Below are 15,287 nucleotides of genomic sequence, written 5' to 3'. Positions count from 1 at the left end.
AGCTGCTGCACCCAGACGAACCCTGCTGGGGCACCCTGGGACCCCGAAACAACCTTCTCCTGCCGCCACTCAGCAAGGTAACACACACACACACACACGCTCACACACACACGTGTGCTCACTCGCTCACACACACGCACACACACACATGCTCACACACACACATACACACTCCCTTCCCCTTGTTCGATCCCAAACTGATGCTGTCAGTACCTAATGAATCCCAGTGGTACACTGACCTGTGTGTGTGTGTGTGTGTGTGTGTGTGTCGGTGTGTGTGTGTCGGTGTGTATGTCGGGGTGTGTGTGTGTGTCGGTGTGTGTGTGTGTGTGTGTGTGTGCGTGCATGCGTGTGTGTTTGTGCATGTGCAGTGTGTTCCGGAGTCGCTGCTCCCTCGTGAGGCGGAGAACATCTCAGACGAGGCGTCCAGCGAAGAGGATCCAGAACATTCCTACAGCACCCTCCGCAGGGGAGTGGAGAGACTGACCAGCGAGTGCTCACTCCGCCACCGCAAGACACACTCCTTCAAGAAACACTACAACCCTGAGGTACACACACACACACCAGTGTTTCCTCTAGGATCTTTTTAAAGATCCTAGCCTGTCCGCCGCCCCCCCCCCCCCCCCATTTGATTTGGTTTAAAAGTCACAGTTATCATCAAAATCACAAAAAATATCGAGATATTATTTTTTGTCCATATCGCCCACCCCTACAGCCTCCCTTATAACATCAAATCTGCACCATCACTGGCTGTTTTCAAATCTAAAGACCCACTTATATACAGCTGCCTTCCTTAAATAGTGAAGGATTCCACTCACGTCTCTGCTAATTTATTATCATTATTTATTATTATCATTGCTGTTTGTTTATTTTGTCTTGGGTACTGTACTGTATACTTTTTTGTTTTGTTTGTTTGTTTGTCTGTAAAGCACGTTGTGCTCTGTGTTTGAAAAGTGCTATATAAATAAATAAATAAATATTATTATTATTATTATTGTGTGTGTGTGTGTGTAGGAGCAGAAGCAGTCGGGGACGAGCTGCAGCTCGCGGTGTTCCAGCCTGCGCACGGCGGACTCGGAGAGCACGCGGCACGAGTCGGAGACGGAGGATGTGCTGTGGGAGGACTTCCTGCACTGCGCTGAGTGCCGCTCCTCCTGCAGCAGCGAGACCGAGCCAGAGGGGGGCGCCCTCAACAACGCCAGCAGCACCAAGAAGGAGTACAGGGACGACCCCTTCCACCAGGTGTGTGTGGCGGTGGATATGCGTGTGCGTATGTATGTGTGTGTGTGTGTGTGTGTGTGTGTGTGTGTGTGTGTGTGTGTGGCGGTGGATATGCTTTTGTGTGTGAGTGTGTGTGTGTGTGTGTGGCGGTGGATATGCTTTTGTGTGTGAGTGTGTGTGTGTGTGGCGGTGGATATGCTTTTGTGTGTGTGTGTGTGTGGCGGTGGATATGCGTGTGTGTGTGTGTGTGTGTGTGTGTGTGTGTGTGGCGGTGGATATGCGTGTGTGTGGCGGTGGATATGCGTGTGTGTGTGTGTGTGTGTGTGTGTGATGGTGGATATGCTTGTGTCTGCATTCTGCACGTGTGTATATTCTTGTATCTTTGTGTGTGTATGCTTGTATCTAAGTGTGTCTGTGTGTGTATGCTTGTGTATGTGTGTATGCTTGTATCTAAGTGTGTCTGTGATGCTGGTGTATGTGTGTATGTGTGTGTGACAGACAGAGTGCTTGTATGTTTATTTGTGTATAGCGAGTGTGTGTGTGTATGTATGTTTCTGTGTAGAGAGTGTTAGTGTGTGTGTGTATATGTTTGTTTCTGTTTAGAGTGTGTTAGTGTGTGTATGTATGTTTGTTTCTGTGTAGAGTGTGTGTGTGTATGTGTTTGTTTCTGTGTAGCGACTGTGTGTGTGTTTGAGTCAGGGCAGGTTAGACTCCAGTTGATGATGGATGAGTGACTTGTGTTTACTTCCATAAATAACCCCGACCTTTGACCATGCATAGCGACTGTATCTGTCTGTCTGTGTGTGTGCATGCATCTGTCTGTCTGTCTGTGTGTGTGCGTATATCTGTGTGTGTGTGTGTGTGTGTGTGTGCGCGCGTGCGTCTGAGTATATGTATGTGTGTGTGTGTGTGTGTGTATGTGAGTGTCAGGCTTTTTCACCCAGACAGGCTATTATAATAACCTCTTGAAATAGCAACTGTGTTTGTGTGTCTTCTGGAAATAGCGTTTATCAGAGGTGTGTATGAGAGACGCCTCTGTGTGTGTGTGTGTGTGTGTATGAATGAGTGACACCTCAGTTGTGGTGTGTGTGTACAGTATGAGAGACGTTTGTGTGTGTGTGTGTGTGTGTTATTAGCCTCAGTGAAGGAATTTCAGTGTTTCAGTGTAATTCTGATAATCATTTGTGACCCTGCAAGGCGAAACCAGTCGTTTTGGTAAAATTTCCAAAATTAAGTTAATGTGCTCACATTAACGCCATTGACTAAGCTTTCCAACGATATGTATATCGAGAGTATTGTAAAAAGTATCGCTAAGATAACCACAGCCAAAGTTGGCATGGTTCTCACAATGTCTCTGTCACAATACGCCAGAAGAGGAGAAAATCACCTTTTTAAGTAAATTGTCACGAGGGCACAGCTATTATTAGCCTTACGGTAGCGTGACTTTGAAGCGGATGACTGACTATGTCCAGTTTTATCAACCGAGTGAGTGTTTTTCTGCCCCCTAGTTAATACCAGGGACGGTCATAAGGTGTCACTATAGAATATAATTAATGTATTTCGGGGGAAGTAAGGGGAGAAGAAGTTCTATGTACACAGATTATGTAGGCTATAGGCCCACTTTTAAAATGTGCTACTGCTACGTCAATGGAAAACTTCTCCTGGTCCGTAAAATGGCACCAGGATATTACTAAAAGTTCGTGCTTTTGACCGTTCGTGCCCTGAAAGGCAAGTCTTTCACATTCATATTCGGTTACATCTGCCAAGAACGATATAGAGCTGACATATTGAGTAACGAGTAATGAGTAGCCTAATGAGTAAATTAGCTTTACTGTACCCTACCGTAAAACCTTATAGCGGCGTGGACAAATGGAATGACTGCTAATGTGTTTAATCTTCACCTAAATAAAGTCAGGGTTTAACAGTCAAAACGTATGTTTATCCGTGAAATTTGTTCACAATATGAAAGTGTAGACTGTATACTGCAAAAACGTAAAATTCGACATTTTAACCCGACGTTTGTTTATCGTGGATTTTCTCAAAATAGCACTGTGCGCAAGACGACTGGTTTCGCCTTGCAGGGTCACATTTGTGTGAGTTTGTGTGTGTGTGTGTGTCATGTGTTGGTGTGTGTGTGTCATGTTTTGGTGTGTGTGTGTGTGTGTTTGTCATGTTTTGGTGTGTGTTTCTGTCATGTTTTGGTGTGTGTTTGTCATGTGTTGGTGTGTGTGTGTATGAGGGTCAGTGACTGTTTGGAGTGTGTTAGAGGTCAGAGACGGTGTGTGATGTGAGTGATGAGGGCGCGCGTGTGTGTGTACGTGTTGCTGTTTATTACTGTTGCTAATGTGAACCAGTGTCAAGCTCGTTTACAAGTGTTTGGGTAAGGTGTGTGTGCTTGAGAGGTGTGCTGTGAGTTATGAAGTGTGTGTGTGTGAATTGTAGAATTTCTGGAATTTTTAAAAAGTAAATTCAAGACATTTAGTCCAAATCATGGAATAACGTTCTTCTTAACGCATGTGAATTCATATGCATCCCATAATGCTGTCTGTGTGTGTGTGTGTGTGTGAGTTCATATGCGTCCCATAATGCTGTCTGTGTGTGTGTGAATTCATATGCATCCCATAATGCTGTCTGTGTGTGTGTGTGTGTGTGAGTTCATATGCGTCCCATAATGCTGTCTGTGTGTGTGTGAATTCATATGCATCCCATAATGCTGTGTGTGTGTGTGTGAATTCATACGCATCCCATAATGCTGTCTGTGTGTGTGTGTGTGAATTCATATGCATCCCATAATGCTGTCTCTGTGTGTGTGTGTGAATTCATATGCATCCCATAATGCTGTGTGTGTGAATTCATAACGTCGGATAATGCTGTGTGTGTGTGTGTGAATTCATATGCGTCCTATAGTGCTGTGTGTGTATAGTGTGTTTCTGATAAGTGTGTGTGTGTGTGTGCGCTGCAGGGGCACGTGCCATGGCTCCACTCCACCAACCCCGGGTTGGAGCGCGTTAGCGCCATCGTGTGGGAGGGCAACGAGTGCAAGAAAGCAGACATGTCCGTCCTGGAGATCAGTGGCATGATCATGAACCGGGTAACACATATAACACACGCACACGCACACACACACACACATAACAAACACACACAACGCGCGCACACACAACGCGCACACACACACACACACACAACACGCACACCCACACACACACACCCACAACGCGCACATACACACACATGTCCGTCCTGGAGATCATGAACCGGGTAACACATAACACACATAACACAACACGCACACACATATAACACATACACACACACACGTCCGTCCTGGAGATCATGAACCGGGTAACACATAACACACACACACACACAACACGCACACACACAACACGCACACACATATAACACACACCACACACACACACACACACACACACACATACTGTAACACACACATAACAAACACACACATAACACTAACACACACACGTCAGTCCTGGAGATCAGTGGCATGATCATAAACTGGGTAACACACACACACACACACACACGTTTATTTCTCTGTATTAACACACACACATGTATTGGCCCCCAGGTGAACCTGCAGACTCCGAGCATCGGGTACCAGATGTTTGGGAACCTGGTTGCCGTGGCGCTGGGCTTGACGCCGTTTGCGTATCGGCTGTGCCAGTGCCGCGAGCTGGACTCGCTCACCAACCTGACGCTGGGCGAGCTCGTGTCCGCCGCCTTCGGCTCCAACGACCCCACCGTCATCACCATGGTGACGCTCAGTCTGGTGGTGCGCGCTTGTCTCACCTGGCTCTTCTTCTTCCTGCTCAGCGTCGCCGAGCGCACCTACAAGCAGGTGAGGACCGCACACGTGTGTGTGTGTGTGTTTTCTAGAGGCTGTGTGTAATCTGTGTGTGTGTGTTTCCCAGAGACTGTGTGTAATCTGTGTGTGTGTGTGTGTGTTTTGCAGAGGCTGCTCTTTGCGAAGCTCTTTGGTCACCTGACGTCCGCGCGTCGGGCCAGAAAGTCTGAGGTTCCACACTTCCGCCTCAAGAAGGTCCAGAACATCAAGATGTGGCTCTCCCTCCGCTCCTACCTCAAGGTGTGTGTGTGTGTGTGTGTGTGTGTGTGTACGCTAGGTCATGTGTGTGAAAAGGAGGCTTTGGTGGTAGACCTGCTGTCGTCCTTCATTCACATACAGTGTCAATTAGAATTTGAGCTGCTTTGATAACGATCCTGATGGTAAATGATATCATTGTGCTGCTGTGCCCATGGTGTTCCTTGATTATTACGCTGGAATGAGAGTATAGTTCCATGTCAAATCAGCCTAGAAAATCGCCACGTTTCATTTTCCGTTGGTCTAATTACACTTTCTAACTCGAGGAGACAAGTTTTAAATAGGAAAATTACCGGAAATCTTAGTCACTTTTTAAACGTGATGCTAGCAGGCGAGATGCTAATGGTCTAATCCAGTTCAATGATCTATGCTAGGCTGGAGCTAAAAGTGGTATCGGGACTGAAATAAAGGCAGGGAAGGTAACATTTCTCAGTATAAATGACCAAAATCTGTGATAACAAAACACTATGCAAATCACATTCATCTACTGAAACGGAAACCCCATGGAGTTTGTTTTGTATGCTAGGCTACTTATCCCCAACTAGCACGAAGTACAGAGCTACACTAACACACCAGCGACGCACAACAACAACAACTACGCTACACTCACGCATAGTTTAGGTGAGCTATAGTTAAAACAGGAAACCATATGTGCGAGGGTATTAGCATAGATTCAACGCAGATACATGAATCTAGCTAGTTGTATACGTGCGAGGGTATTCAACGCAGATACATGAATCTAGCTAGTGGTATGTTTTCAAGTGCAAGACTGAAATGAGCGTGGCGAGTAGGCTTCATGAAAGCGTAGCGGCTACAGTGATTTAGGGGAAACGGTAAGTATTGGGGGGTGGTATCGGGGAATTTTTATGAGTACGAGTACCATATGGGCCCAGTATCGGCCCGATCCCAGTATCGGTATCGGGCCATCACTACACACATGGCTTTATTACACACACATACACGTTTTATCACAGAGGGCTGAGCAGGTAAACAACTCGCATTCAACAGTTCATGGCAACTTTTCCTAGTTTGTTAGAGTGCGTGATCTTTTGAGTCACTTTGGACAAGAGTGTCAGCTTCATGTAAATTAATTGACTGACTGTTTTAGGGCCCATTCATTAGACCGTTTGGACCAGACCTGATGGTTGAAGTGGTATTTCAGTCAGTCACGTTAGTCGGATCATTATATGCTCCAAGACCAAAGTCAGCGCCCAATTCACTTCTACTGTAGCCGAAGTCATGAGCAACAGGCAGATGTAAGGCATAGTGTGCGAGAAATCACCGCTTTATTCAGTGGCCAATAGTTCAGCCAATGCTTAAGTCTCGTTCACTGACTCTGCTTTGGCAGCAATCAGAAGCATCTTCCCTCTTTTCCTCTCACTAGGTGGCTGCTCCCTCTAAGCTCTTAAAGGGGCCACACCAATTTTACAAAGGTCTCTACAGTAGTCACGTTGGATCATGTTTTGTTGCCTTATCAGATTTTACTGAGAGACGGTGTAAAATAGTCTAGTTAATATTTTGTTTAATTAAGATATGGGGCCCCAGTTTTGGCGCGACTGGCTGGGGCACCTGCACCGTACGCCGGCGACCCAGGTTTGATTCCCGCCCCGTGGTCCTTTCCGGACTACACCCTGACTCTCTCACCCACTCACTTCCTGTCTCCACTGTCCCATCATTAAAGGCATAAAGCCCAACAAAATATACTTAAAAAAAAAAGATATTGACACAGTGCCAATGTGGAGGCTTGTTTTAGACAGAATTGTTTGTTTATTTTTTTGTTTGAAATAGCCTGCTATTATATATTTTATTTGATACTCATTATTTATATTTATAAATAAAGCTTAAAGCTTATTGTAATAAGAAATATCCGTATGGGCAAGTACACAAATGTAAATACTGGTACTCATATAGGCCTTAGTCAGAGACCTCCTGGGAACACTGAGTGGCTGCTGGAAGTGCTGTTGGTGATGGCCAGTAGGGGGCAGTCTTCCCTCTGGTCACAGAACAAGCCCAATGCAAAGAGTGTGTGATCATCAGCTGCGTGCATCATGCTAATCATCAACTGTGTGTGTGCATGTGTGTGTGTGCACTGATCATCAACTGTGTATGTGTTGATCATCAACTGTGTGTGTGTGTGTGTGTGTGTGTTGATCATCAACTGTGTGTGTGTGTGTGTGCTAATCATCAACTGTGTGTGTGTGTGCTGATCATCAACTGTGTGTGTGTGTGCTGATCATCAACTGTGTGTGTGTGTGTGTGTGTGTGCTGATCATCAACTGTGTGTGTGTGTGTGTGTGTGCTGATCATCAACTGTGTGTGTGTGTGCTGATCATCAACTGTGTGTGTGTGTGTGCTGATCATCAACTGTGTGTGTGTGTGTGTGTGTGCTGATCATCAACTGTGTGTGTGTGTGTGCTGATCATCAAGTGTGTGTGTGTGTTCCAGAGGCGCGGTCCTCAGAGGTCGGTGGATGTGATCGTCTCATCAGCCTTCTTACTCACCCTCTCTGTGGTGGTTATCTGCTGTGCACAGGTACACACACACACACTACTCACACACACACACACCCCTTACACACACACACACACACACACACACAGACACAATACACACACACACACACACACACACACACTACTCACACACACACACACCCCTTACACACACACACACACACACACACACACAGACACAATACACACACACACACACACACACACACACACACACAGACACAATACACACACACACACACACACACACACACACACACACACACACACACCCCTTACTCCCACACACACCTTACACACACACACACACACACTCACCTTACTCCCACACACACACACACACACCTTACACACACACACACACACACACACACACACACAGACACAACACACACACACAGACACAATACACACACACACACACACACACACCTTACTCCCACACACACCTTACACACACACACACCCCTTACTCCCACACACACCTTACACACACACACACACACACTCACTCTCTGTGGTGGTTATCTGCTGTGCACAGGTAGGTACACACACACACACACACACACACACACACTCCTTACACACACACACACACTCCTTACACACACACACACACACACACACACACACACACACACACCTTACTCACACACACACACACACACACACACACACACACACCCCTTACTCACACACACACACACTCCTTACACACACACACCTTACACACACACACACCTTACTCCCACACACACACACACACACACACACACACACTCCTTACTCCCACACACACACACACACACACCTTACTCCCACACACACACACACACACCTTACTCCCACACACACACACACACACACACCCCTTACTCCCACACACACACACACACACACCTCTTACTCCCACACACACACTCCTTACACACACACACCCCTTACTCCCACACACACACACACACACACACACACACACACACACCTTACTCCCACACACACACACACACACACACACACACACACACACACACACACACACACACCTTACTCCCACACACACACACACACACACACACACACACTCCTTACACACACACACACCTTACACACACACACACACCTTACTCCCACACACACACACACACACACACACACACACACACCCCTTACTCACACACACACACTCCTTACACACACACACCTTACACACACACACACACACACACCTTACTCCCACACACACACACACACACACACACACACACACTCCTTACTCCCACACACACACACACCTTACTCCCACACACACACACACCTTACTCCCACACACACACACACACACACACCCCTTACTCCCACACACACACTCCTTACACACACACCCCTTACTCCCACACACACACACACACACACACACACACACACACACCTTACTCCCACACACACACACACACACACACACACACCTTACTCCCACACACACACACACACACACACACACACACACACACCTTACTCCCACACACACACACACCTTACTCCCACACACACCCACACCCACACACACATTTTACTCCCACCCACACACACACACACACACACACCTTACTCCCACACACACACACACACACACACACACACCTTACTCCCACACACACACACCTTACTCCCACACACACACACCTTACTCCCACACACACACACACACACACACACACACACCTTACTCCCACACACACACACTCCCACACACACACACACACACTCCCACACACACACACACTCACCTTACTCCCACACACACACTCCCACACACACACACTCACCTTACTCCCACACACACACACACTCACCTTACTCCCACACTCACCTTACTCCCACACACACACACACTCACCTTACACACACACACACCTCTTACTCCCACACACACACCTTACACACACACACCTCTTACTCCCACACACACACCTTACACACACACACCTCTTACTCCCACACACACACTCCCACACACACACACACACACCTTACTCCCACACTCACCTTACTCCCACCCACCCACACACACACACACCTTACACACTCCCACACCTTACACACACACACACACGCACACACACACACCTTACACACTCCCACACGCACACACCTTACACACTCCCACACGCACACACCTTACACACTCCCACACACCCCTTACACACTCCCACACACACACCTTACACACTCCCACACACACACACACACTCACACCTTGCCTTATCTTACTGTGTGTGTGTGTGTGTGTGTGTGCAGCTGCTGCATGTGCACGAGACGTTCCTGGACTGCCACTATAACTGGGAGCTGGTGATCTGGTGCTCCTCTCTCTCTCTGTTTCTGCTCCGCTTCATCACGCTGGGCTCCGAGACCAGCAAGAAGTACAGCAACACCTCCATCCTGCTGACCGAACAGGTACACACACACACAAACTAGACCTAGGCTACAGCATATATTTCCACAATACAGTTTATTAAGCGTCATCAGCACCAGCAGGTTGTTTAGGATTAGCTTTGCACAAGCAGCGGAGATGAACTGCTGCGCACACATTGCCAACAAACTCTAGCCTACATAATGCTACACAAACTAGCCTAGCCTACATAATGCTACACAGACTAGCCTAACCTACATAATGCTACATAGACTCTAGCCTACATAATGCTACACAGACTCTAGCCTACATAATGCTACACAAACTAGCCTAGCCTACATAATGCTACACACCGACTCTAGCCTACATAATGCTACACAAACTAGCCTAGCCTACATAATGCTACACACAGACTAGCCTAGCCTACATGATGCTACACACAGTCTCTAGCCTACATAATGCTACACACAGTCTCTAGCCTTCATAATGCTACACAGACTCTAGCCTACAAAATGCTATACAGACTAGCCTAGCCTACATAATGCTACACACAGACTCTAGCCTACATAATGCTACACACAGACTCTAGTCTACATAATGCTATACACAGACTCTAGTCTACATAATGCTATATAGACTCTAGCCTACAGTCAAGGCAAAAGCCAAATATCCAACAACCCTGTCTGTCCTCTTTACTAATAGCCTAGATCAGGGGTCCTTCAGGGGTCTTCAACCCCTGGGCCGTGGGCTGGACCTAAACGGTCCGCAAAAAAAAAACTGACAAACTGAACCACTCGTGGGTAGGCTAGAAGCAACAATATTTAAAACAATGAATGAAGTGGATTCCTGTAATGTTCATGAAAACAGCATAGCGATTGGATAGCCTAATTCACTGCACGAAAAAAAAATGGAAATCGCCTAACAGTAGCTTATATCGTAGCAAATAGCCTATGGCGATGGCGGATTTAAAGTAGGCCACATTTATTTCACTCGTCTCACTGGAGTCCGCTCAGCTCACCGTGTTTTACTGTACACATCGTCAAATGCCAATTAAGGGGACATCGCCCAACCCTACTCTCCAGTTATATATAATACCTCCATGGGACATACACACACACAAAGCAACACCTCCATCCTGTTGACCGAATAGGTACACACGTGCACACACACACGTGCACACACCTCCATCCTGCTGACCTAAAAGGTGTGTGTGTGTGTGTGTGTGTGTGTGTGTGTCCTCAGATCAATCTGTACCTGAAGATGGAGAAGAAACCAAACAAGAAGGAGGAGCTGACGCTGGTCAACAACGTGCTTAAGCTGGCCACCAAACTACTCAAGGTCAGTTGTACTAACTATACTACACTCAGATAGCACACTACCCTCATATACACACTACACTCAGATAGCACACTACCCTCATATACACACTACCCTCATATACACACTACGCTCAGATAGCACACTACGCTCAGATAGCACACTACCCTCAGATAGCACACCCTCAATAGCGCACTACACTCAGATAGCACTCTATACTCACATAGCATATCCTCATATACACACTACACTCAGATAGCATATCCTCATATAAGTATAAGTATATATACTCTTTTGATCCCGTGAGGGAAATTTGGTCTCTGCTTTTATCCCAATCTGTGAATTAGTGAAACACACTCAGCACACAGTGAACACACAGTGAGGTGAAGCACACACTAATCCCGGCGCAGTGAGCTACCTGCTATAACAGCGGCGCTCGGGGAGCAGTTAGGGGTTAGGTGCCTTGCTCAAGGGCACTTCAGCCGTTCCCACTGGTCGGGGCTCGAACCAGCAACCCTCCGGTTACAGGTCCAGAGTGCTAACCAGTAGGCCACGGCTGCCCCATAGTATACTCACATAGCATATCCTCAATAGCACACTACACTTAGTTACATAACATATCCTCATATACACACTACACTCACATAGCATATCCTCAATAGCACACTACACTTAGTTACATAACATTTCCTCATATAGTACACTATACTTAGTCACATAACAAAAAAAGTAATCTGACTGATTTAGTCCGAGTTAGATTACAAGTTACTTTATTAGTTACATTCAGCAGCTGCCGACAACACCCCCGCCGCCTCAACATAAAAATGACAACCGGTTTTGCCAACACTCACTTTATTGGAAGTGTATTTTAACAGTAACGTGAAACATTACAACTTACAAAAAGTAATTTCAGGGAGGTATCCCGAAGCCGCACCCATGCACATCTCTCCTCCCTCCATTGCTGTTTACGTTTGTGTCGCTGCGTGGTGTTACACGCATGTTGTCCTCATGCCCGAAAAGAGTTACTGGCATCACTGCTTATAGCACACTATACTCCGCTGAAGGTCACTTATAGCACTATACTCCGCTGAATGTCAGTTAGGGCACTTATAGCACACTATACTCTGCTGAAGGTCAGTTAGGGTACTACGCTGCACACTATACTCTGCTGAAGGGCAGTTAGGGTACTTATAGCACACTATACTCTGCTGAAGGTCAGTTAGGGTACTACGCTGCACACTATACTCTGCTGAAGGGCAGTTAGGGTACTTATAGCACACTATACTCTGCTGAAGGTCAGTTAGGGTACTACGCTGCACACTATACTCTGCTGAAGGTCAGTTAGGGTACTACGCTGCACACTATACTCTGCTGAAGGGCAGTTAGGGTACTACGCTGCACACTATACTCTGCTGAAGGGCAGTTAGGGTACTTATAGCACACTATACTCTGCTGAAGGTCAGTTAGGGTACTACGCTGCACACTATACTCTGCTGAAGGGCAGTTAGGGTACTTATAGCACACTATACTCTGCTGAAGGTCAGTTAGGGTACTACGCTGCACACTATACTCTGCTGAAGGTCAGTTAGGGTACTACGCTGCACACTATACTCTGCTGAAGGTCAGTTAGGGTACTACGCTGCACACTATACTCTGCTGAAGGTCAGTTAGGGTACTACGCTGCACACTATACTCTGCTGAAGGTCAGTTAGGGTACTACGCTGCACACTATACTCTGCTGAAGGGCAGTTAGGGTACTACACTTAGCACTATACTCTGCACACCATACTCTCAGACAGCTTACGGTATCAAGGTTTGGCGTTTTTCAGTTAGCATACTGCAGCAGAGACTTTCTAATGAGGAGACACTGCACTCAAAAAATCCTCCATAGAATGCATATCACACCCCTTCCGCAGTAAAACATCGACATGTGAATACATTGAGCCAATCATGTGGTGTGATCTCGCCGCTGGAGCAAGATTGGTGTCGTGAAGCCTTTCTGCCGAAATAGATGCCCGATAAGTGCCCAAAAAGCGTTGCAATATGGCCGCTGAGTGGAGGGACTTGCCTAAAAGGACTTTGACTGCAGTCACTGAAAATACATCTCTGTACAACACACACACACACACACTCACTGTCTCTCTCTCTCTCTCTCTCTCTCTCTCTCTCTCAGGAGTTGGACGCCCCGTTCCGGCTGTACGGTCTGACGATGAACCCCCTGCTCTACAGTATCACTCAGGTGGTCATCCTGTCCGCTGTGTCCGGGGTCATCAGCGACCTGCTGGGCTTCAACCTGAAGGTAACACACACACTCACACACACACACACACACACTCACAGTACAAACTCAGATTAACACTCAGCACACGTGCACACACACACAACAAACTCAGATTAACTCCCGGCATTATACAAACATCTGCTGCCGAGTTCCGTTTCTGCTGTTCACATTTAAAAACCAGTGCACCTCTCCTGAGTTGTGTGACTAATGTGTGTGTGTGTGTGTGTGTGTGCGTGTCTCTGCAGCTCTGGAAGATCAAGTCGTGACAGTGAGCCTGCAGGCCCCAGCGGCTCCTGCTATGGACAGTTCTCTCTCCTGACCACCTGGGGGCGAAGCTGCCTCTGGTCTGACCAGCCCCTGGGTTCCTGACATATCGATCGGAGTGCTCACATTTCACTTGTGCAATTCCCATATTTATTATTTACCCCTCAGTGTTCAGGCCCTCTGGGTTTAGCCGTGTGTGTTTTACAGTGTCGTGTTAGCTAGAGCTTTGTGTTGCCATGGGCAACAGGAGACACTGCAAGAAGACAAACAAACAACAAATGCTGACATTTGGAAAAGAAGGCAATTTTGTATACTGAAGTGTGTGTGTGTGTGTGTGAGGAACGTTGTGTGCGGTGTGGCGGTCTCAGGTGTGTCTAGGACACGCCCCTCCCCAGTGGACCACGAGGCGTGTCTGCAGCTGGCGTCTCCCACGGCAACCACGGACTGATAGAGGGGAGGGAGCAGTACTACAGCCATCCTGAGGGAGGCGCTCTCTGAACGGGAATCTGCTCTCAAGGCTGCTCTGGGATTCTACAGTGTTACACTTGCTTTCTGTGTGTGTGTGTGTGTGTGTGTGTGTGTGCTGAAGCTGTCGGTCTGGTCACATCATGTTCAATGTTTTGGGAATGTATGTCATATGTACCATTATTGTATGGAGAGGGAGAGTGTGTGTGTGTGTAAGTTATAACTTACCACAGAGCAGAAATGGCTGCATCTTGATGGATCCTGACAGGGTTCCACAGACAAGGGTTTCTACAGAGACCAGATTCCACAAAGGGTTCCACAGACACAGGTTTCCATAGAGACTAGGTTCCATAGACAAAGGGTTTTCTAAAGAAAGGGTTCCACAAACAAAAGGTTCCACAGATAAAGACAGGAGACAGGATTCCGAACAAACTAGTTATTTTAACAGTCTCGAACTGCTACCATCTAATGCAGTTACTTCAGAAATATCTGATAAAGTATTGGCAATAAGCTATTTCCATGATCATGTTCTGCTTGTCTGGCTTACATGGTCTTCCATCCATACATGACTGTGCACCACACTTAGTGAATCACTATTTAAAAGCAAAACTGGTGAAAGGAACACTAATAACTCGGCAATAACATTGAGGCGATCACAGCTAAGTGGAGTCACTTACCACTTAACCA

At 46.9% G+C, this 15,287-nt stretch overlaps 1 protein-coding gene across 6 annotated transcripts in view; it reads left to right on the top strand.

Annotated features, from left to right (window-relative positions):
* Window positions 1–14,453, top strand: part of LOC121697604 (protein PHTF2-like) — a 69,960-nt gene extending 55,507 nt beyond the window's left edge. For all 6 annotated transcript variants that reach the window (XM_042079191.1, XM_042079188.1, XM_042079186.1 and 3 more), the window contains 11 exons: window positions 1–77; window positions 372–548; window positions 1,015–1,242; window positions 4,184–4,312; window positions 4,817–5,086; window positions 5,201–5,332; window positions 7,793–7,879; window positions 10,162–10,317; window positions 11,516–11,611; window positions 13,764–13,889; window positions 14,117–14,453. The exon at window positions 1–77 is cut by the window's left edge and continues 176 nt beyond it. In XM_042079191.1, coding sequence (XP_041935125.1) covers window positions 1–77; window positions 372–548; window positions 1,015–1,242; window positions 4,184–4,312; window positions 4,817–5,086; window positions 5,201–5,332; window positions 7,793–7,879; window positions 10,162–10,317; window positions 11,516–11,611; window positions 13,764–13,889; window positions 14,117–14,137 — 1,499 coding nt within the window. In that variant the 3' untranslated portion in view covers window positions 14,138–14,453. The remainder of the gene's footprint in view (window positions 78–371; window positions 549–1,014; window positions 1,243–4,183; window positions 4,313–4,816; window positions 5,087–5,200; window positions 5,333–7,792; window positions 7,880–10,161; window positions 10,318–11,515; window positions 11,612–13,763; window positions 13,890–14,116) is intronic.
* Window positions 14,454–15,287: the final 834 nt, after the last annotated feature.

The sequence above is a fragment of the Alosa sapidissima genome, chromosome 22 (genome assembly GCF_018492685.1).
Source record: "Alosa sapidissima isolate fAloSap1 chromosome 22, fAloSap1.pri, whole genome shotgun sequence".
Lineage (NCBI taxonomy): Eukaryota > Metazoa > Chordata > Actinopteri > Clupeiformes > Clupeidae > Alosa > Alosa sapidissima.
The sequence above is the reverse complement of the archived record's forward strand: the minus strand, read 5'-3'. Positions and strand labels throughout refer to the sequence as shown.